At 28.3% G+C, this 24,858-nt stretch overlaps 1 protein-coding gene across 1 annotated transcript in view; it reads right to left on the bottom strand.

Moving 5' to 3' along the window:
• The window catches only part of LOC111038557 (cubilin-like), a 33,270-nt gene extending 8,412 nt beyond the window's left edge, over window positions 1–24,858 (bottom strand). Inside the window, exons 1-50 of the mRNA XM_022321688.1 lie at window positions 24,563–24,858; window positions 23,890–24,019; window positions 23,638–23,811; window positions 23,245–23,286; window positions 23,038–23,178; window positions 22,309–22,557; window positions 22,076–22,223; window positions 21,900–22,000; window positions 21,590–21,713; window positions 21,328–21,519; window positions 21,110–21,256; window positions 20,850–21,037; window positions 20,623–20,794; window positions 18,709–18,893; window positions 18,421–18,592; window positions 18,110–18,315; window positions 17,839–17,998; window positions 16,972–17,156; window positions 16,489–16,663; window positions 16,197–16,422; window positions 15,959–16,089; window positions 15,717–15,903; window positions 15,493–15,653; window positions 15,230–15,423; window positions 14,798–14,957; window positions 14,457–14,709; window positions 13,093–13,183; window positions 12,645–13,010; window positions 12,411–12,579; window positions 11,337–11,674; window positions 10,871–11,273; window positions 10,465–10,797; window positions 10,230–10,399; window positions 9,929–10,148; window positions 9,602–9,826; window positions 8,563–8,721; window positions 8,280–8,473; window positions 7,847–7,981; window positions 7,464–7,666; window positions 6,754–6,932; window positions 4,521–4,763; window positions 3,864–4,028; window positions 3,205–3,410; window positions 2,804–2,993; window positions 2,192–2,383; window positions 2,026–2,117; window positions 1,769–1,948; window positions 808–1,215; window positions 449–592; window positions 222–384 (exon numbers count right to left, since the gene is read on the bottom strand). Coding sequence (XP_022177380.1) covers window positions 222–384; window positions 449–592; window positions 808–1,215; window positions 1,769–1,948; window positions 2,026–2,117; window positions 2,192–2,383; window positions 2,804–2,993; window positions 3,205–3,410; window positions 3,864–4,028; window positions 4,521–4,763; window positions 6,754–6,932; window positions 7,464–7,666; window positions 7,847–7,981; window positions 8,280–8,473; window positions 8,563–8,721; window positions 9,602–9,826; window positions 9,929–10,148; window positions 10,230–10,399; window positions 10,465–10,797; window positions 10,871–11,273; window positions 11,337–11,674; window positions 12,411–12,579; window positions 12,645–13,010; window positions 13,093–13,183; window positions 14,457–14,709; window positions 14,798–14,957; window positions 15,230–15,423; window positions 15,493–15,653; window positions 15,717–15,903; window positions 15,959–16,089; window positions 16,197–16,422; window positions 16,489–16,663; window positions 16,972–17,156; window positions 17,839–17,998; window positions 18,110–18,315; window positions 18,421–18,592; window positions 18,709–18,893; window positions 20,623–20,794; window positions 20,850–21,037; window positions 21,110–21,256; window positions 21,328–21,519; window positions 21,590–21,713; window positions 21,900–22,000; window positions 22,076–22,223; window positions 22,309–22,557; window positions 23,038–23,178; window positions 23,245–23,286; window positions 23,638–23,811; window positions 23,890–24,019; window positions 24,563–24,639 — 9,448 coding nt within the window. The 5' untranslated portion in view covers window positions 24,640–24,858. The remainder of the gene's footprint in view (window positions 1–221; window positions 385–448; window positions 593–807; window positions 1,216–1,768; window positions 1,949–2,025; window positions 2,118–2,191; window positions 2,384–2,803; window positions 2,994–3,204; window positions 3,411–3,863; window positions 4,029–4,520; window positions 4,764–6,753; window positions 6,933–7,463; window positions 7,667–7,846; window positions 7,982–8,279; window positions 8,474–8,562; window positions 8,722–9,601; window positions 9,827–9,928; window positions 10,149–10,229; window positions 10,400–10,464; window positions 10,798–10,870; window positions 11,274–11,336; window positions 11,675–12,410; window positions 12,580–12,644; window positions 13,011–13,092; window positions 13,184–14,456; window positions 14,710–14,797; window positions 14,958–15,229; window positions 15,424–15,492; window positions 15,654–15,716; window positions 15,904–15,958; window positions 16,090–16,196; window positions 16,423–16,488; window positions 16,664–16,971; window positions 17,157–17,838; window positions 17,999–18,109; window positions 18,316–18,420; window positions 18,593–18,708; window positions 18,894–20,622; window positions 20,795–20,849; window positions 21,038–21,109; window positions 21,257–21,327; window positions 21,520–21,589; window positions 21,714–21,899; window positions 22,001–22,075; window positions 22,224–22,308; window positions 22,558–23,037; window positions 23,179–23,244; window positions 23,287–23,637; window positions 23,812–23,889; window positions 24,020–24,562) is intronic.

Below are 24,858 nucleotides of genomic sequence, written 5' to 3'. Positions count from 1 at the left end.
TTTTTGTGTACAACGAATGATTGATTTCACATTTAATAAATCCATTATATTCATGACAGACTCAGAAACTCAACATCTGTTATCCACTATGCAGCATAGGGTAAAGATTAAGGAAGTTTTTTAAAAAATATTTATTAACATCTGTTTTTAATAAATATGAAAATAATATTATAAATAGCAAATATTATAACGATAAATTATAATATTCAATAATAAGTTACCTTCCAGTTCGAACGAATTAAAAGTCAATTGTATTTCTTCTCCGGGAACAGATATCGTATAGTTACATTCCAAGTTGTTGGGATAATGTTTTGGATAGTTTGGGGAAATAATTTTACCGGAATTTTGAGTAAAAACTCCACCACATAAACTACTCCACTTGGCCTAGATAATTAGATAATTATTTAGAAAACCTTATTCTATGAATATGATTATAATAAAGATTTACTTTAAATCCATCGCCTTGTGTATCACCATCAGTCCGTAGACGAATTTTGAGTTTTGTTTCGGACGATTTAAACTGAGGTGGAATTTCACGACCACACAATCGACTTCCAAGTGGCATCCAAATATCATTAATAAAATTGTAAACCTATTTTATTATAAATAAAAAAGATTCACTTTTTCAAAATTTCAAATTTATTTTTTACCTATATGGGGATGATAAAAAGTTCTGATTCAAGTTTAATTTTCTTTTAAAATTATTAATAATAATATACAATAACCCAGATAAGATATACCACATGAATACATAATACATATAGATATACAAAATACATTTACATTCTTATGCACATAATGTCTTACCTGAATATAGTCTTTAGTACAATTTACACTTTGTTCCAAATTGAAACGTTCCACAAATTGCAAACCAATTCTGTTGCCTGGCAACACCGCTATAATCCACTCGCACTCTTCGTTGTTTGGATATAAGTTTGGATAATTTCTAGAAAATATTTCACCTTCTTTCGTTGCATACATATTTCCACAGCTATTTTGTCTAGATTCTAAAGTTAAATTGAACCCTTTCCTGTCACTTTTTCCATTTTCAGATGAAAATACTACAAATAGCTCGTTTGAAGTAGCTACTAGATTTTCCGGCAAAACGTTACCACAGAATTTACCCAATACTGGACTTTCAGGACTTGGTCCATCGTGTAACATAACATAGTTATTATCACATGATGAATCGAGGTCAATATCATTAAAACGTATCTAAAAGAAAAAAACAAAAATTTTAGTTAGATTTAAATTTTATATAGAATATTTTACAAAAATAAAGTATAAGTTTTTATTGAAATACCTACTTATGCTTACTTATATTTAGTAGTGTAATTTTTAAAAAAGGGATAACAGACAGACAGAAAAACACACATCATTGTAAAATCAATACTTTCTTTTTCTCTACTCAGAATCCAATATATACGTGCAAATCTGTCTTATATGAACTTAAACATTTCAGTTTTTTAAAATACTAACACGTTATTGGGAACCTTAGATACACTTAACACAACTTGAATTATTTTATTTCTGTAGCATATCTCACCTAACAACAAACTAACTCTAACAATACTTAAGCTTGTAAGTATAATCTGTATTTTAAATTTCAAAATGTGAAAAATTACTATTGTACCATTGTTTTAATTATTTTTTATGCAGTTTAAAAGTATAATATTTATTTGAATTTAACATCCCATAGGTATAATGAGTACAAATAATATTAAGTAGTTAGTTTTACTGCTTGTTCGTATCGTTGGTATTTACTTACATCGACGTTATTACCTTCAGGAAGTTTTAAATACCAGGCACATTTTAAATTTTGCCCATAATTTTTAGGATAATCAGTACTTGTTATTGTTATTTTCTGCCCATTCATCACTCCGCCACATGAATTAACGTTATAATCAATTTTAGCTGTGTAGTTAATTGTTCTTAAGTTAGTCAACATCTAAAATAATTATGAACTCATGATGCATTATCAATTCATTCTAACATTTTGCTTAAATTCAATTTGTAGTAAATTACCAAAAGATTAACCATTGGCATTGGACTTAGAATTGTAAACTTTTCGTTGGTATTCGGCATTGGACAATACCTTTTTAATAATTCACTGTCATCTTTTAAACAATAATTAAAATTCATATTTTTAAGACATCCAAAGTGTAACTATATTATATAATATTATATCTACCATAAGTGGCCAATAAAATATGATTATTTTCATCTTTGCAAGATATCTGGCTTTCATTAACTTTGAAATTTGTTGATATTACAATTGTTCCATTAGTGTTTGTAAGATCCCACTGACAATAACCCTTGGTTAAATATTTGATTGGGAATTCAAAATTACCTTTGATGCTGGCATCAATTGTTCCACCACAAACTATAACATTAATAAAAATTGAACTGAAATTTATCTAAATAAATATTCTTATAAAATAATAAATGTAGGTACTAGTATAAATATAATAAATTTTAATATTTAAAAAATGTAATCATCTTTCAAACTTAGGTATAATAGTGAGTAGATAAGTGTTTCAGTTTTTTTAAATTGCAGAAATGATATAACTTTTGGCATTTAAATTTAATATAAATAAGTAAGTTACAAAAATATAGATTTAAAATGATATAATAAATTGAATACTGACATGTCTTGTACTCTTATATTTCTAAACGTTGGAATTTAAATTATATAGTATAAGTATATCTGTAAATCATTAATAAAGTTTTCTTTGTAGGATATAGTTAAGTATGTGTTTACAATACCTTTATTTGACCGAATTTACAGACATTTTTTACTTACTGGAAGGTTTGTCAGATGAGAATTTTAATCGAAAACCATCAAGATTATCTATTTTGTAAGGTTTTTCATATTTCAACATAATCTCGTTTGAAGTTGATTCAAACATATAGTTCAATGACTTGGGGTCAATAGCAGGATCGATGCATACAGCAGCCCGAAACATATCACTTGACATTATCACTTGATAAGCCTATGAATATTCAATAGCATATAAATTAGTGATGTTACTGATATCGAGGTTATCACAGTTTTGAATTAAAATATCTATATAATAATATAAAGGTTGACAATTCAATTTTTAAATATATTGCAGTATCACGTTCCACTCGTATATTATTTAATATAATATGTAGGTATACATCAAAAAATGTAAATTGAGTTAGTTGATTATTTATATTTACTTTGAGTTTTTCTTTAAGCCTATTTTCTGGTAGAGCATTTTTTTCACAATTTTGAATGAGCGATTTTCCTTTGATTATTTCTACAGTGATTCTACGTCCCTTTGGCACCTTAATATTATAACTACAAAAAATGTTTCCACTATCCAAACTGGTATAGACTGGACTGCTTATTTCACCACTTTCAACATCGTAATTTTTAAAACAATCTATTGAATAATATAAATACTAAATGATCAAAATATACAAACCAAATTTCATTTAAATAGACATTTTAGTTGTGATTTACGTTGCGAAATTGTATTCTAATAGTATAAAGGATTGATTACAACATAAAGGCTCAGTATAGAAAAAAAATTATTTGCAACAACAAAAACCAATTCGATTTTCGAACAGTAAATGATGTTTGATAGTTCGATTCAAATTTTTTCATGTCGTGGAGTTCGAATTTCGAACAAAACCGAACATCAAGAGTCGGTTCGGTTAGGTTCGAGATTCGAACAGTTCGATTTCGACCCATCACTAAATTAATTTCCGATGAAATCAAAACTTAACTTTCACAATTAAACTCGTTTTACGTAAATACGTAATTGACTTTTATAATAATTGGAGTACCTAATGGATTACCATTATGCTATATAAATAGATATTTATCAAATTACCAATAAAGTCAGTCTCATATGACATTAAAAATTTTGCTTGAGTGTTGTTCATACGAAATGGTCTGTTTATAAAGTGTGATTTAAATTTAATAATTAATTCTTGACCAGATGATCTGATTTCATGTAATGGTAAATCGGAACCAACAATTGTTAATATCTTCACCCCTAGAAAAAATACAATTATACAAAAATAAAATTGTCCTCAAAATATCATAACTATGTACTTTCGATATTTGTTAGTTGGTGTATACGACTCATGAGGAAGTTAGTATTTAATTTTCTAACTATTTGACAGATAAAAAATATTAACATTAAAAAAAAAAACTGTATAAAATCGAAAGTATCAAAGCTTATAAATAGATTAAGAATTGTAAAAATATTTTGAAAATGTTATCATTTACAAAAAGTGGTAGAACAAATATTTGGATAAAATGTCAAGTTTATTTTTGTATTTCAACGAGAAAAAACTTGGAATATTCAACTTTGATCTCTTAACCTCTCAACAGTTGTAACTATCTGATTTGCTTTCAGAAACTACCCCCAAACATTAAAATCAAAGCATTTTTAAACTAAATTTCGTATTACAGACATAAATAAAACATCATTGTAAAATCAGCTCATTCATTGTTTCACTCAAAATCTAAAATTATGCTTTACTTGTTTTGTTGAGGGGGTCCACATCGAATATGGTTAAAGTATCGTCATAGATTTTATTGTTTACTGAATCTTCGATGCCTGGATATTGGCGTTTAAGTATCACCGTTTCAAATTTCAACCGAATTTGCATACCAGGTCCAGCAATAATCTTGTATTCACAATCCACGTTTGACTCGTATGAGCTGGGATAATTAGGAGACGATATTATACCCCGAGGTGCTCGTCGAGTACCACCACATTTCGCTGTTAGAAAACAAAATATTTTAAAGACTTCACATGTGCCTATTTGTTGTTTTTAAATTATTTTTTTCATTTAATGCGAACATAATACAAAAAAATCTGCAAATGTCATAATTCAAGAATTATGGAAAAATTATTTTAAGTGGGTTAGCATATGCATTTGTAAAAATGTTAACTTATATCAATCATTTATTATTTTTGAAGCTAATTTCCACGTCGATGATGTCAAATGTTACGACATTAATATTATTTCATTCCTAAATCATGACCAAAAACATTGAAATATCTTTATCAAAGTTATGTCAATTTGTTGAGATTAAAATACTTAAAGATTTATTCAATAAAATATAATTTAACGTGAGAAAAGAAAACGGAATTATAACGGTCTGGTAATCAATTTTAAAACATAATAATTATTATCAAAACAGTCCTTCTTTCATTTTTTTTCGAAATAATTTACAGAACATAATGCAATTAAGGTTATAGCAGTGTTGGTCACCAGAACTATCCTATGTAAAGATGGTCGATTCATTTTCAATACTCGTTAGTCTGTCCATGGGATGATCCAGACTATAATAGGAGGTACAAATGGGGATGACAAATCAATAAAAAACGGTAGGGTTGGTGGAGTGTTGAGTAACTAGAAATTGTATACAGGATGTGAGAGTCAGCGCATCATGTGTACCATCCATAATTCTCTAAAGAAATTTTAAGTTTACATTAACTCTTCTGTATGCCAAGATATCAAAGCCTAATGCATGCAGAATAGGAGTATAGTCATGCAATAGGTGATTGATATTCAAAATACGAATTGCAAAACAAATGAAACGCCTTTGAAGAAGCTTTAAAATTAAAGACTCGGATGCAGTGCAGAGATCACATAGGACGCAGGCGTACTTTAATAAAGTGCGAACTGGAGAGCAAAACAGTATTTTTTATTAAGGAGGACAGCTTAAAGTCGGATAAATCATTTCTTATAGGATTTTAAAATTATCGATTACTAGGTCAGAAGTACCTAGATCTCTTTTACTTGTAACAAATGACAAAACAATATCATTAATGGTATAGTTATGAACGACATTAATTGACTTTTGGATGATTTTTCTTATAACATTTGTAGTAAAACCAAAATGAGTAGTATATTATTCATTATTATTTCATAACACTTATTAGAATATATTACTATTAATGATAAATTATACACGAGATATAATTTATGATAGATAAGTTAGATATAAATTCGCAATGTTCGTAAAAGCCTAAATAACAGGAAACAGAGATCAAAGATTAGCTTTTGGGGCATAAAATTAGAATATTAGAATATCACGCCACTAGACGTCATTGTTAGAACCCGCGTAAATACGGGTAGAGCACCTACCATTTTTTAGAAGAAAGTCAGCACTGCTCGATAGCGCAACGCGCTTACGACAATGTGCTTAATGATTGTTATGTTTGGATTATAATTAATAAATTGCTTTACTTAATTGTTACCAAAACAAGTCCAAGTGTTAATTAATTTTAATACCTATAATTCTTAACACACATCTCAAAACTGATGACGACGTGCTACGTCGTTAAATAATTTAAGTGTAATAGATAGCCGTGTCCTGCACAGCGTTCACCAAACTTTGATGAATGATGCAAAGAGAAACAGAGAATGATGCCCACGTTAGGAATCTCAGAAGTGTAAGAAAGAACCTCATGGACTTGCACCCATAGCTTTTAAAATTTTTAACCTACCAGAAAGATATTAATTGAACCAGAATATAAGTGGTTCACCAAACCTTAATTTGTAAACAATCCCATAGAGAAAATTGGGGTCAACTCGATGAAAAGCTTCAATTAGGAGGAAACACCTAAATTGTAATTAAAGTGGAAGTTATAGCAGCTGCGAGGAAATTGAGAACAGTAGCAAGTGTATTCATTAAATTTAAATATGTTTGTACTCATGCTTAAAATAGTATGTATACTTATGTAAAAAAAAAATAGTTACCTATAGTAACATTTAATTTAAAACCATTACTGGGTATATTTAAATTTGTGAAATACTTGATGTATAAAAATCTGTCTGTAGTTTCGATATCTGCAATCTCCATATCCTGACAAATTTGACTTATTAATCGTGAAAATCGAGCTGCCCCATCTCTGAATTCCAAATATTCTGCTTCACATCTATATTTTATTGAGTCAAATTATAATAATTATATTTTTTAATACAATTTTTGTCTTATTAGTTTATTAGTATTATATACATAAACATAACACATAATATGATAATTCATTGATATAAAAAAAATTTAGTTTAAATGAAAACCAATCAGCTAATTTAACATGAGTAAATTTGTAGATTTGAAGCAAAAAAAAATATATTTAAGACATTTTATCATACGCTCAATGCTGCATTACTGCACAAATGCACAATAGTTAGATCACATACTTAAACGTCCGTGATAAATGAGAAAAAATGTTACATGAATGACTAATAAGCACAAATAACGAAACATTACAATTAAAAAGGTATCGAACAATTATAAATTCATTACATTATTTCTTAGAATAATGTCTATTATTATCTTGTAATGATTCTTTTTATACCGTACATTATTGTATATAATTTTTGTTGTCTAAACCTAATCATCCACCAGAAATTAGTATTTATAGATTTTCAGAAACACAAAAATATAAAAGCGAGTTTTAACTTACTCTTCAATTACAGAGAAATCTAAGTCTTCAATAGTTACAGATATCCGTTCGGCAGACGGTGCAACCACCGTCCAAATACATTCTATGTGGGCTGGTGGTATATTTGGATATTGAGGGGATGTGATTTGGCTAATACTGTATGCATCATTCAAATAAATTTGTCCACCGCAGTTAATTGATTTTTCTTCAAATGCTATTTTGAACTAAATTAAGAGGTTAATAAATTTGAAATACTATTTGTGCCTCCAAAAAACACAATAAATTAAGGAAAACAAAGCATTTAAATATAATATGTATTTTATCATTGTGATAATTAAGCTACATAATGTATTTCAATTTATTTGTTACAATAGAAGTTGTACAGTATATACTATTAAACTTACTTTATTGTCTCCTTCCAACAGTACAGCATTAATTTGTAACATATTTTCAGTTGTAGATAATGTTGATTCATTCGATTCATTACAGTATTTTCCTTTTCCGATAAAAGACGAATCCTCATACAATCCATTTCTCAACTAAAATATTGTTCAAAGAATTAAAAATGGATACCTTATATATTTTCTAAAAATTTAAAACCGTGTTTCTTTTAAGACAAAGTATCAGTGTAAATAAATTTTTCTTTTTATAAATAGAAAAACAAACAATTCTGATATTTTCACTATCTCAGTGTTTTGAGCACATTTACTTTTCAGATGTCGTAAAAAAGACAAAGCAAATATTTTTAATACAACTTGGAATTAAAAAGATTGGCATACAAGACAAAGTTAGAGTTTGATCTCAAAATTGATCTTTTCATATTATGTGATTACATACCAAAATATAACTATCTACACATAGACTGGACGAAGACAATTTTATGGTCATAAGTTTCACTAAAATTGTTCTTCCTGGTCGTACAGTGATATTCCAAGTACATCGAAGTGGATACGAGTGCGATAATTCAATGAGTTTTGATGTATTATATAAATTAATGACTCCTGTTGGTCCTCGCAATTGACCTCCACATTCTATTATAACATAGAAAAGTTGTTAAAAATATTTATCTTCTCTTACATTTATACCTTATACAATTATTTATGTAAATAATCTAACATACGTAATTTTGCTTCAACTTTAAATCCTGTACCATTTAATGACTTGTTTGAAATAAAAGTTAATATTACTTTATTCTTTCCGACTATACTTTTGTCATTATTTTGTTTGTTGTTTGCATACACTTTTTTCAACAATATTGTATTTGCCGTATCAGGATCAACTAAAATATATTGACGTAAAAACGTATGATAATAATATATTCTATACACAAAAAATTATGATTGACTTGAAAACCGTTTTTTTTTATAGACAGTTTACAATTTAACTCCAAAATAATTAAAATAAATGGTAGCTAAAATTTTGCGCCAAGGCCTAGTGAATAAACTAAAAATAATAATTTTACAAACATCAAATACATAGTATGTTATATGATTTTACGGAATCAAGGAAACTTAAATACAAACAAAAAAAAATATTTTCATAACTTTTTATGCGATTTAAAGGACTACCTATATTAATGACTATCTATTATCTCTTATATGATTTAGAAGATGGAAAGATGCAGTAAGTATAAGTATACTTTTATTTTGCTTTACTGATAACTGATTTCTAATAACATTAGCATCTGAGTTAATAAATAAAGAAGTTGTTACTACACGTAGGTATATTTTAGGTATTAGATTATTTAAAATTGTCATGTGATATCATCTAATTTAAATATATACAATTCTAAGACATAATTTATTGATCATACAGAATTGAACATACTTTTTATTTACTTCTGATATAAATTAATGTTTGTAAAAACGGAATTCTCTATTATACTCTCTTGTTCATTAAATTAATTATTTATGAGAAACCTCTCCCTCTTTTTAAAGGAATTTATAGATGATTAAAATGTCTATCCATAGATACCAAAAACTCGATTTTGAGAAAATAAAGTTACTGTTTAGTAGATCATGAAGGCAAGATCAATATAACCTAATTAAAAAATATCTTTTAAAAAAAATCTAAATTGACTACAAAAAATAAACAAGCAAACACAATATTCAATGAACTTAAAAACAGAAATAATATAAATAATAATTAATTAACAATACCAGTTACTACGTCAAGGTAATCTCCATAAAACTTATCGAACGACGAACGAATTGGATAAAAATCTATGTCAATAAGTTCAATATCAATATGATAGTGTGGTTCCGTGTGTAATATCCAAGTTACATTGAGATTCGGTGCATAACCATTAGGATAGCCAGGACTAGTAATAGTCACACTTGTGTTAGAGCTCGGTGATAAATAATAGTCAACACTAGTACTATTGACTGCAAACGAAATAATTCGGCATTAATTATATTGTATTTTAACTCATTATATTCATGCTATATATTATTGATTTAAATTTATGTATATATATTTTCACTTACACTTATATTCCGACATTGGATATAGTTTATTCGAATACAGCTTATCTATCTGTGTCCACGATAGTAAAAACCGTATGCCTACAACTCTTTTCTCCCCTGCTTTCAACCGTATGAAAACAATATTGACACTTGATATTATGGTTTTGTTCAATTCTACATAGTCATTTGTTGAGCTTAGATCAAATAAAATTAATGATTCGACATTACTCCCGTCGTATATCTGAACGAACAGAACAACCACGAACGAATTACAAAAACCTAAGATCATATGTTGTACTTAAAACATAAAGTATTCACTTACTTTAAGTTCGTGAATTTCGGAAGAAGAAATTAAATCGTTAATCACAATTTGAACTATTTTTTCTTGATCTACTATTATTGTCCACGAATAATCTTCACTATCTCTGTATATTTTGGGATACATTGGACTCGAGATTTTCCCTGACTGCTGTGACTTGTAGATTTTAGTAACTAGCATTTAAATTGTAAAAACTACTTCATTTGAAAAAAATAAATTATCGTGAAATTATTCTTACCATATTTAAAATCTGCAGTAAATCCTTTGGCTGATCCAAGAGAATTGGAACGAAATTTGACCCAAAGCGTAGAACCCGAAGTAATATTAGATGGCAAATTTAGTCCACAAAAAATACCTAAGACTGGACCGATAGAATCCCCTTCTCTAATTTCCACGTAATCTTCATTGCAAAACTCGTCTTCTTCCAATTCAAAAGCAATAAAATTCAAAGACACGAGATTTCCAACGGAGGACTTTAATATCCAAACACATTCTGAGTCTCTATAATAATTATTTGGGTAGTTGGGTGAAGAAATCGTTCCTCTTATGGAATCGTAAGTTCCACCACATGCTATAAAAGACAAAATAATTTTATTACGAGGATATTTAAATCGTTTAAGTTACACCACGATATGTTTACACACCTACTGATCTCACAGAATATAGAGCTGCAAATGAATCCAACGCACCAGAGTTATCTGTAAACTCTATACGCATAGCAGGTCCGTGACTGACAATAGGTGGTGGTATTGGATTTGATTTACAAAACTTTAATATTTCAGGTGCATCAGAATCCGGGCCATCCAAAATTCGAAATATTGTATGAAATAAATCGTCAGAACACTGACGATCAGTTATATTTGACTTTTCTACTATTATATCTTCAATATAATGTACTATGTCTATATGAGTAAACGTTAATGTGACTTTTGACCTTGGGATATCAGATATAATAGTCCAAGAACAGTTCTCGATTTTACCATTTGTAAAATATGGATTGTTAGTTATAATTCCCGAATCATTTGTTATTAATTTTGCACCACATGCCTAGAACATCAATTTAACACGATCGTAAAATAATTTGTGTAAATTTATATTAATATGAATTACCGTGGAATATATTGCTTTAAACCCTTTCGCTTGGAAGTCGTGTTTACCAACTTCAAAGGATACAAGGAGCTTATTTGTTGGAGATATAACAGGTGGTGGTATGCTATTTCCAGAATGGTTAAGGAGTAATTTCCCATGAATATTACCATCATATACTAGGACTACATCATTATTCCCCCGAGGAGAACTCTGAGTACTGAAGTCAATAAATGTAAGGTTTATTAAATGCGTTTCTGCTATCTCAATAGTCCATGTACAAGAACTTTTAGAATCATAGCTCCGAGGGTAATTGCTAGTATGAATAACTCCTTGAGGAGCAGTAAACATCCCTCCACATTCTTCAAAAAAAAAAACTGAATTATTACTTGCATACTATTTTACTTTCTTGAATTGTTAATTTTCCTAGTACCTATTGTTTGTTAAAAACTAAAAAAAAAACCTAGCCTACAGTGATAATAATACGCCTACAAATAGGCCACACCCGCCTTACACACGGATACCTCATGGCCAACGAAATGCCACCCTCATACCCTACGTGCGGAACACTCATTACTGTCAAGCACATACTCCTCGAATGTCGCCAGTTCAATGAAATTCTTTTCAAACTGGAACTACCGGAGGCCCTATACGAGATACTTGCACCCATTCCCGAAACGTCCAAAAAATTAAAAATTTCTTCAATGAAATAAAACTGCGTCATTTCATTTAAAATTATTAGGTACCTATGAAAACAATGTAGGTACATATATAATTATATTTAGTAATTGAATTGTTAATTTTCCTTGTAATTTTTGTTAAAAATTGAAAAAAAACCTAGTTTACAGTGATGATAATATGATTAGCCAAAATATTAAAACAATAAATTTAAAAATATAAATATGATCATTCTATTTTTATTTTGCCTAAGAAAATGTTTTGTCAGAATGAGACAGTTTACCATAAAACATATTAATGTTTATCAAGATACATAAATTAAGTTAAATTAAAATATATTTTATTAAAAATATTATGAATCAGATAATTAACAGTAATATTATTATTTTATTTTAAATAACTATAGAAGGAAATACACACTCGATTCAATTGCCCTGTATGTAGCTTTGAATCGCTTTTTCTGAGACTCATCGACTGATACAAATCTTACAAAAGCTTCATTTCCAATAGACGTCAATGTTATCGGACTTGTTTGTTTATGGCATATTCTTAACAATTCCGGGGCAGAATCATCATATCCATTGAAAATCTTTAAAAAATTTACCAGTTTTAATTAAAACTAGGTACACTATTTAATCACTCCTAAATACATACAGCTATGTAATCATGTAAACAAGATCCTGAAGCTTCAAACCATAAGTCTTCTATAGTTATCTCTATAATATATCCATTACCGGTTATAATATTCCATTCACATGTTGTACTCAAACCGTAAAATCCAGGATATTTAGGTGATGTAAATTCTCCTTGCAGTTGATTAAACACGCCACCACAACCGTCTACTATCCACTCAATACGAAAATTGTTGAATTTATCACCCATAAAGTGATTTTCGTTTTTGAATTTATAATTAATTCTAACAATGTTCTTAGTTGAAGATATCATAGAATGAGGTTCCATGGAACAGTTATTTTTCCACAAAACAGTATTAATTTCTTGCATGTTGACTCCTTCAGTTATCTAATAATAAATATATAAATTACAGTCCATCAAGAACCATAGAAATGTCTTGCTTCATAGATATATATGCACATATACTTACAATTAACTTGGTATCTATACATTTAAAATATAAATTATGAAATTGACGCAAATCTGAAAGTATAATCCTGTGTGGTCCCAAAAAAGGATATCTAAACATATGCAAAATCCAATATTAAAGGACTTCCGAATTTCTAACACTAAATTATAATTGTTGTTTTTTTATGATCTACCTATACATTTTTTAGTTCTTAATATTATATTTTGGTGCAAAACTGAAAATATTAAATAGCGAGTCTCACATTTAAATTTATGTAATACAAATAAATATTTAATTACAGACATGTCATTGTCATTGTTTTAATAACCCCAACATTAAATTCTTGTGTAATAACATTTTTTGGGTTCAAACATTTTCTCCATTTTTCGTTTTAATAAAGGTTTGAGAGTGGATGTACCTAATTACTTTTTTCTATCTTCAAAAATATGAAAGTTGCAATTTGCAGTACTCTTTTAGTAATAGGTTTGACAAAATTCATTAAATGTTTACATGTATTGGACATTTTTAGACAAAATATAATTTTAATAATACTTTGCCACATTTTAGACTTATAAAATCGTCTAATGTGTCATATATGTATGTTATTTATTCTATGATAATGGTGTATTTAAGGTTATGATATTATTCAATTATGTTTTACATAAAACTTATGTATATTAACACACACACACACATCACGTTGTAAGTTGTTGTATTATTTTAAAAATGAAATTTTTTAATTATTATTTAATAAAGTTAAAGTGCATCTAATAAATATGTGTTTTAATTAGCACTCGGTACGCAAATATTGTTTATAGATTTTTTTGATGTGTGTTGATAACATTTTTGATTGTCACTGTCTTGTCAGATAAAAAGGCTAGAAATACAAGGTTTCTTCGTAACTTGTTCTTATAATACATATAGATTAAATACGATTTTTTTATAGGGGTTAATATTCAAATTTTGACGAAATTTGGTGAATATATTTCGATTTGTATTACCTCTAGTAATTTATAGACATTTTAATTGAAATACTATGGACCCATGAAAGATAAGTTTTTGTTACTGGAGTTTGATAAATTGGAAGATTCGGTCATCTGTGTATAATAGTTTCGGTTATAGAGTAAGTCAACGTTTAAGTTAAATATAAATTCAATAATAAATAGGTATATTATAGAAAACGATTCACAGTAGGGATAGTAAGTTAGTATTCAGGCTATATTTCTAAGAATATTTAGTTATTTTGAACACATAAATTATTTTGTACTGAGTAGACATTTTTTCTCACCCATTTTGGGTTACATTCGTCATGTCAACCATTTAATAACAAAGAAGAAATTAATACTATTACGTTTTAATAACTTCACCTATTACAATAAATTTACTTTACTAGGCTCCGTGGCGGATAGTAACGATTTAAACTGTTAAAAGGCAATGGCGAGTTTAAAATATCGCTGTCGTCTTCCAGATTAATCGGTGTCCTTATGAAACTCTTCGATATTTCAAATTCAGTAAAAGTTATATTAATTGTACTTCCTTTGGGAGCTAAAATTGTCCATATACACGTATCTCTGTTTGTATCTCCTTCTTTAACTATTTCAATAGCTCCTTGATATCCTTTTAAATTCACATAACAATCTAGAAAAAAAAGGATTAGTTTTCTTTTAATATTATTTTATACTACATTGCACGCAAATATTTTCTTTACTATTTAATATATACGAACCAGTAGCATATTTTAACGAGAATCCTCTACCTTTGGAAAAACCACTACTTCTAAATTTTATATACATTTGATTTGATGTCGATTGTACAAACTGAGGTAAACCAGTATCATTACAATATGTTCCTAATAATTTATTAGCGGAGCTTCCGCCGTCATAAAACTGTAAAAATCATTTCTAACAATTTATAAACAAACTTAATTACGACAAATAATAGTTTTATCAGATCAGAATCATGTTTATAGGGTAAATATCCTAGTTTGAATAAAAAAAATAATAAAAGCAAAATCGGGGTGAGTTGAAATTAAAAAAAGCTTAAAATTTGTAAATCCACCTATACATGCAAAATGGAAACGACAAAATATTCAGGTCATTATTCAGACTAACATTATAGATTTACCAAATATCAGAATTAATACCCAATTGATACATACTTCAAGAAAATCGTCTTTACACCATAGTCCAGGAACATTGTCTGTCACTAATTGCATATCTATTATAGTAAGCTGGATTTGACTTCCTTGCACCACAGATATCTTGTAGAAACATTCCAATGTTTCCAGTACAGGCAATGGATAGTTAGGAGACACGATACTTCCTCTACCAGAATTCAATGTTCCCCCACAACCTTTAAATTATGTTATAATATAAAGGATTACGTGTATATTTGACTTATATAACATTTAATTGTAAATACCTCTGGCACTTAAATACCATTGAATAAAGAAACCTTTAAAGCCAAGTGACCCATCGGATACAAATTTTATAAATAACGAATTTCCGGCTGAAGATATAATAGGAATAATTTTAGATCCACAATACTTTCCAATTAAAGGTGATGAAGAATATCTACCATTTCTATAAAAATGTATAATTATTACCTGTCATACAAATAATATATTAAACTTAAATCGTACATACCGAATTTCAATGAAATCAAATTCACACTCATGTGTTTCTTCGAGATGAAATTGAGTAATGTTCAGCTCAATCTGATTTGAAACTGGTACATTTATGGTCCATTTACAATACATTAGTGTGGGGTAGTCGTCTGGGAAATTTGGTGACATGATAAAACCTTCTGGGGTGAAGAAGTTTCCACCACACGCTACGTAATTATAAATCATTATTTATGTGGACAATTTATTTTGAACTAAACATACCTCGTGCTTTATTTAAAGAAGTATAATTTAACATAAACCCATCCAGTGCTCCTAAATGATCAGTTTTATAAACTATTGTTAGTCGATTACCTAATGAAGTCAATACAGGTGGAACTTTAGATCCACAATACCTAAAAATTATTGAATATCAAATTTAAATAAATCTGTAAAGGCATTTAACTTTCCATTCAAAGTATTTGAATGATATATTTGTATTTGACACTATTTAGTCACCTACTTAGCAATTTTTGATGCATTTCCTTGAACACTATTGTCATAGACTTCAACATAATCATTCTTACAAGTGATATGGTTATCCAAAGAGAACGATAACCAATTTAATTGTATTCGACTAGATTCATTTACAGATATAATCCATTTACACATTTGATTTTTGAGATATTCCTCTGGATTTTTCGGCGATTGTATAATACCTGATGGTTGCTTCAATATACCACCACATGCTAAGGTATATTTAAAAAATTGTAATTAACATAGTTATAATTAACTACAATAATGCCGTTGTTTACTTATATCAATGGTTGAATAGTTAGCTCGAAATCCTCTATAAGAATTAGTATGTTTGTAGGAAAATTTTAGCCACATATAATTATGTGTTGATATATATGGAAGTTTGGGAAGTTTTTTAATATTTCCACATAGAAATGCAATCATAGTTGAATTTGCATTGTCTCCGTCTCTGATCTGAAATAAATATCATTTGTTCTCAACATCAGTATACTATACGATATGAACTCATGATGACTTTAGTTTACGAAAAGTGTAAGATATACTAGTCAACACTTGCTTAAATTCTTACAATTTATATAACATACGATTAAATTATACTAAATAATACTATCAATATTATATGGAATGATTCTAAAATATTTATTTATTGGCTTAAATGATTCAAAATTTAAAGTAGTATAATAATAGAATATTTTAGGATAATATCATGAATGTATCATGTAAAGTTAAATAATGCTATTATATATATTATTATATTTTACCTCTAATGAATTAAAAAAACATAATGGATACTTAGGATCCATATCCATATCCAAAAATGATAATCGAATAGCTTTTCCAACGGGTTGTTCGATTAGATACTCACATATTTTATCTTGTGGATAAGGTTCTGGATAGAATGGCGATTCGATTATACCATTGCTATTAAGAAATGTTCCACCACACACTAAAAGTAAAAAGTATTCACTATAATACAATAAATATAATTAAAATCAAAGAGATCATTATTTCATATATTATCATAATTATTCTCTTCGAGTCTAATCAAAGTGAGTACCCCGCAAGAAACTAGGAATACGATTGCCATATATTGTACATACATGTTTCAATAATAATACAAACTTTTTTCGATATCTACTCTTTAGTATAAATACACTGCGTCATTATTTGAACAATAAATTCGCATTAATTCGAAATGTATTTTTACTATTTTTTTTTTTTATAATTCATTAAGGGGTGTCAACAACAAAGGATTTTAGCCTGTATTTACTAGGTATTAAAGTAGAAAATATAAATTAATACACATTAAATATAATTACTATGTTTTATAACTTTGATTAAATACTTGAGAAAGAAGTTACGCATCAGAGGTAATTTTATATAAATGGGATTAGGGATATGAAAAAACAAATGTAATTTGTCATCTGAAAATTGTAAGACATTTGAAAAATAATAATTATAAAAGAGTGTAAGTATACTGTTATTTTGTTTCAGAAAAAAATGTTAAAACTATGTGAGATAAATATATTGAATTATTTTAATACTTTAGACAATACAAGTGCTTACTTTTCAAAGTAATAATAATTTAATTGTAAATCACCAACCAATAAAAATAGATTCATACATACATGTCTCATATTTGATCGTAAACCCTTCAACTGTTGATGAAAAGTTTGATATGAAAAGAATAGTGACATCATTACTATTTGAGATAATTGGCTGTACATATCTAGTTGAACCACAATAACGACCAATTAATGGAGATTTTATATTTGGGCCATCGTAAATCTGTAATATAAATATCTTATTATCCTATGTAATAAAATTAATTTGGTAGTATTATAAAGGGTTAATCAAATTTAGATAATATCATTATCACGAAAAAGAAATAACACATACTTCCAAAAAATCTTTTAAACAATCTGTTGAATATTCAATGCCAAACTTCTTAATGAATTCAAGTTTAAGTTTCTGATGAAGTGGCATTTTTAAATGCCACTCACAATTTGAACTGTCCAGATCATTAAAACTATCACTTGTCAAATGTGGAGGATAAGATATAATTCCAGAAGTGCTTGTATAAGTCCCACCACATCCGGGTACACCTATTCATATATAATATACAATTTTTAAATTCAATAAATAGAAAAATCATTTTGTAAGAAACTTATGAGATATTAAAAATAAAAAATATAAGAAATAATGAATACCTTCAATTACACTGTACGTAATTTGAAATCCGTAGTCTTGGCCTAGACTATCGGAATGAAAATGCAAACTTGCATGTGAACTTGAAGTTATTATAGGAGGAGGTAAACTATTTTTTGTAGTACTGCATAATTTGGCCAGTATTGGACTATGCTGAGTAAAACCATCTCGAATCTACATATTTTATAATTAAGTAATTGTATTATTATTATTTTTCTTATTATTACCTAGATAATCTAGGTTTATCAAATTAACCACCAATAGTACAATTATTTAAATGAAAATTTTACCTCTAAATAGTCATAAAGACAATTTACATGTTTCTCTAAACTTAATGAGAAGAAATTTAATTGAATTCTCTTTCCTGGAATGGCATTTAAAGTCCAATAGCAGTCACGATTAGGTGGATATTTTTTAGGAGAACCAGGAGAAGATAATGTGCCATGTGAATCGATATTTAATATACCTCCACATTCTAAAATAACAGAATTAAATATTTTTAATTGAGTTAAAATAATGGGTGGTTTCAAACCCTTCCGATTTTAATGACCAGTAAACTCTCCTAGGTTTAATCCAATACTGCCTGACGGGCATATGTAAACTCTGCAGTTTCTGCAGCTACATTGTGTATAATTTTAAATAAAATAATTTAATGTTTATAATAATATAATATAAACATACACATTTTTTAATTGAATATAAGTCATAAACATTTGAATTTCATTAAAATAGTAAATTATTTAAAGTATAGTTAATAACACAAAATAATACAATTTTAATTTAATTAATATTTTTAAGAATATAATTATATGAACACACAGATTTTCAAAAACTTGAAATGTCTCTTTTAGATTCTGAGCGGAGCAATGAATGTAATAATTTTAAAATGATGTGTTTCTGTTTTTTCATTGTGTCTGACATCACTTTTTGGGGGCAGTAAAAATGCTTCGGTTTTCTTCAACAGAATGTTTTTTGGTAGGAAAGTGAATCTAGTTGGTACGTTGGTAGATCAAAAGTAAAAAATGCCCAATAGTTTTAAAAAGCGAAAGGAAAAACAAATAAAAGATGAAGGAAAAACTAGAATTTTTACGGAAACCAGGTTTTTGAAAAAATCGATTTTGGTTTGTGATATAACTCTAAAAAAGATTACCATATATACATGAACTTTTCACTGAATTTTTATACCCACATTTCCTACAGGATCACCATACAATTTTCAAAATTTTTTACTTGTTTTGAACTATTTATAGGTACATTAAATTTTCGAATGTTCATAGTTTTTTTTAACAAATGTCGATAAAAAAATTTTTGCTTGGTCAAAAAAATTGAAAAAGGATTACAAGGTTCCTCTTAAATTAACATAAAAAAAAAAGTTGAGCGTGAAGCCACAATAATTCGCTATGAGAGTTTGAATTGAGAAGTTTGAAAACAATTTATCGTTAAAAATTTTTGAAAATGTTCAACTTCTGTAGGTAAGGGTTGTACATTTAACAAGGCATCACGCAAGTACATTATTCTGTAAAAACTGTAAAAAAAAACTATAAACGTATAATCACAGTTTTTTTTTGTAGTTGTTTCATGTTCAAATGTGGACATAATTACATATTAAATAACCAAGAATAATGATTTAAGTTATTTTGTTGTAATTTAAAAATATTATTCGTGGATACCTGAAACTTTTAAAGTTTAATATTATAATATTGTACACATTCAATTACTTTTCAAATGTATTTTAATTTATTCTTATGTAGAACTAATACTTAATAGTAAAATAAATTACTTTAATCAGAGACATATAACAAATTATACTGATTTACTAAGTAATATTACAGGCTTACAGAATCGTTAATCTAGTAGAATGATATTAAATCATTGAATTCAAATTTAACACCATCCACTACAGTGACCAACTTGTGACCTACTCTGCTGTATAGTGACATCCACTTACACGAATTTTGTTGTGTTAAGTTGATAATTTTTTTGTGACATACATTTAAAAAAACTGGAGAGAGTACATATTTCGTTCGTGTAAATTCATAATGTTGACCCAGAGGTGTTTCCAAATTTACATCAGATAAACATAATGTTGACTCGATTAGTTTGGGGCTTACAAATTTGTTTCAATTAAACACACTGTTGATCTGGGAGAGTTTACTGGTTTTAAAAATTAGGGGTAAAGGAATATGATTAAATTTAATTATTACCTGGTTGTATTGATGTGTAATTTAACTGAAAACCTCGATAATTTTTGGATCCATCAGATCGAAAACGTACATAAACTGAATATGAATCCGAAATAATGCTATTTTTTAAAGGTAATATATTTCCACAAAATTTACCCAAAAATTGTCCTTTATAGTCATCGGCGTTTTTAATCTAAAACAACTCAAATAGTAATTAAAAATATTAAATTTAAAAAAAATACTTTTACTTCAACATAGTCGGAAGAACAATTTATTGATTTTTCAATATCAATCCAAACAAATGATATATTAATGACGAGAGATGAATTTATTTCGATCAGCCATGCACAATTTAAGTTACTCTGATAGGTTAGCGTTGTATTTGATTCGGGATACTGTATTGATCCATTAAATGTGTCAAAATAACCCCCACATCCTTTAAAACATTCCTACATTAATTACATTTTGGACATATAACATTTACAATAAGCTTGAGCAACATATTTACTTTCTTCAAATGATCCACATAACGGTCCAAAATAACCTGTATAACAATTGCAACTAAATTTTCCACGTTCTGGATCAAAGACACATTCTCCGTTTAGACAGGGATTTACAAAGCATGGATTTTCTACTCTTATATTACATATTCGTCCTAGAATTAATAAAACGTGTCACGAAATATATAAACTTTTACGTCAAAAAATGTTGTCAGCAAAATTTCACCTGTATAACCCGCATCACACTGACATGAAAAACTGTTAGTTGAACTCGAAAGGCACACACCATGGGAACCACAAGGATTATTCTGGCATACATCTATTGCTGTTATATAGTCTTTAATACATCCGTTCATCCCGATTCCATTACCATTATATCCTTGCCGACATGTACACTGAATTGTTGTTTCAGCGTAAACTATAAGCAAAGTAAAAAAAAAGGTTTACGAGACTTAGGAAATATGTAAACATTATTTTATCTAATTTACCAGTGCACTCAGCATTTGGATGACACCCTCCATTGTCTATTGCACACGCTCCTCCAGATTTATAGACGCAATTAAATCCATCACCAATATAACCAGGTGGACATAATTCGCACTTAAATGAACCCTGGATGTGTTATCAAGACAAAGTATTTTGTTAAAATTATATAAAATGCACGGAGTAAAGTGCATGCTATTAATTTTGAAAATAGCTGTAAATAATTTATTGTTATCATCTATTCAATAATCGTAAGAATTCCTAAGCATTCACATTGATTCAACACAATTATTGATAAACATATTATGTACTTACTCTCGTGTTTACGCACTGAACTCTGGGATTCACACTGCATCCACCATTATTTATCAAACACTCGTTAACATCAGTACACACAAATCCGTCTCCCTCGTAACCTAAGGGCATTATAAAACATGAAATAATTGTTTCATTTAAAATATATTGTCCATCATTTAGAGGTGCATATTTACCTGCCGGACAATTTGCGCAGGTAAATGACCCCCTGGTATTCCTGCACTCGACTGGTGGGTTTGCCGAACACGTGTGCTTATTTTCCTTGCATTCGTCCACATCTTTCGTGCAAGCCGGATTTTGTCCTCCATCCATGGCAGTCCAGCCCTTTTTTAAAATAGAAAAATACCTACGATATAATGTGAACTCAATCTCGAACAGTTTTCCGTCTGAAATACAGTGTGGTACTGACCTGGTTACAGATGCACGTGTAGCCAACAGTAGATGGTTGATTGATACACACCCCATTGCCACAGAGTTCCGACGACATTGCCGCGTTGCAATCGTTCTTCCTTTTCGTACAGTGCAAACCGAACCAGTTCACCACGCACACACACTCGTAACTTCCGGGCGTATTCTTGCATTCTGCTCCGTTTTGACACCCTAAGTCTGTGTGGAGGAAACGCACACATTCGTCTACGTCCAGTTCGCACATTCTACCCTTTGTAATAAATAAAGTATTATTTTGCGTCATCTTTCAAAATATCAAAATGTTTTCTCTGATGGATATCTTTTCAATATTTCAAGAAATACAGTTTCATTTAAATTTCAATACTTTTGAAAATAAATTTTGAATACATAACCTGCCCATTATGTTATGTTTAAAATAAAATGCTATGTATTAAATAATAGACTTTGAGCTGTTATAGTTTTATTACATCACATTAGTTTGTTCAATACCTACCTAAATTACAATTTTTTTTATCTCAATCACATAAAATATGTACTTAAAATATTTAAAATTATGGCCGAAAAAAATTAATTTATTCAATGTGAGTAATAAGTTTATAATGTAATTCTATTCCTAATTTCTACAATAATACAATAGGGAATGCACTTTATATACATTGATCATGATGGACTTATTTTTTAAGCTTATGTATATTGTAAATTACTGATCATAAAATATCTTTACACTTACCTGCCAATTGTTTGGACAATTACATTGAAATCCATTATAAATATCTATACATGTGCCACCATTCTGACAAGGGTTACTCAAGCATTCGCTAATTGACAAAAGACTAACTAGATTGGTGATTTTCTTTTCTAAATTAGTCAACTATATAAATACCCAAATATTGGATTAAAATGTTTTTGGTTTACTATACAAATTTGATTTACTCACTCTGACTTCTAATCGATTTGCGGTGAACGCCGTTCCACCGTTCTATGTCAACATAAAAATATACCGTACATAATTAACAATATTTATGTGAAATCAGTGGAGTTGCAAAGAAATGCATGTTGTTGAGTGGGAGAAGAAAAATATTTCAAAACATCAACATTTATTCTAATACACAAAGCTAAAATTTGAATTTCTTACCATCAAATTAATTTAATTTATAAAAATACAACTCTAATTTACAATTATATTAATATAACATTTAGTAAGCATTTTAGTAAATGTTAATAAGTTTAAAACGACGAAAAAAAAAAAATATTGTGTACGGAACACAATTGCAATTTTCCTTACCTCTACTTCCAACATACAAATCTAATCGAAATCAAATAATCTTACGCCTTTAGTAGATAATTTCGATGATGCATTAAAAATTTGCATTTCCAGAGCGGTGACTCGACTGGATAAACCTCTCGGACCATCTATCATTGGCACAAAATTGTTTAATGTATCCGCAAACTCAGGCAAATCGTTTGATCGAAAAGCAACAATTACTTCCCAAGCTTCTTTAGCCTATAAAATGTCCGTGATAATATGACCAAATATTATTTATTTATTCATAACAGATATTATATTCAATTACTTAATTACCAGTCCAATAATTTGAAGTAAGTTCTCATTATTCAAGTTTATGAATCCTTGTCCTTTTGTACTCAAAGATATATTGCGGCTAGTAGCGCTATCTACGTATAGATGGCCGTTGTCAGATCGAAAGCATGGCCTAAATTATTTAAACTCATAAATTTCATTAGGAACTCAATACTTGTTCAAGCAAAGCTCGATTATATTTTTCATTTATATTAGATAAATTAATCTTTTATTTCATTTATTTTTTTTTTTTTTGTAAGTGCTCCACAAATAAAAATAACACGACTAATAATGAAAAAATACAATGTAATTATTTAATTGATAAAGAGGAAAGACGATTATTAATCATTAATCAGTACCTACCGATTTATCATCTTTTTTAAATACGTACTTTTAAAGCCCATATTTATACAATTATGAAACGCGTCAATAATATATACACGAATCGCATTAACTAGCCAATCTATAATTATTTTCAAATGTATATAATCACCATCATATATTTGTAGTTATTAATAAATTAAGACATAAAAAATAATTATATCGATTTTAAAATAAATACAATTAATAATGGGGAAAAAATATTCTTAATCTCAATCAAACTTTAAGGTAACAATACAAGTTTTTGTATTGAAATGCTTATGAGGTGTTAAAATATAAAAACTCAACTACTTACTGATTACTATAATGTCCAATTATTGAAGTGATTGACATAAAAAGCAAAATAAAAAGTGACCAGATTGCTTTCCACATTACGATGAAAAATATAAAGTTGATTTAAACTAATGAAGTTATTATATTAATATCGCTAACTAAGCAGTTAAAAAATCAGTGAAATAACACTGTTTTCAATACTACTGACAACAGGATTGCATGCCCAATTAAAATATAATAATATGTGTGAAGCTAGTTAGAACTACTAGCTCCATTATATACTAATAAATGTACACTGTATCTCGATGAAATATTGTA

This window comes from Myzus persicae, unplaced genomic scaffold (assembly GCF_001856785.1).
Source record: "Myzus persicae strain clone G006 unplaced genomic scaffold, MPER_G0061.0, whole genome shotgun sequence".
Lineage (NCBI taxonomy): Eukaryota > Metazoa > Arthropoda > Insecta > Hemiptera > Aphididae > Myzus > Myzus persicae.
The sequence above is the reverse complement of the archived record's forward strand: the minus strand, read 5'-3'. Positions and strand labels throughout refer to the sequence as shown.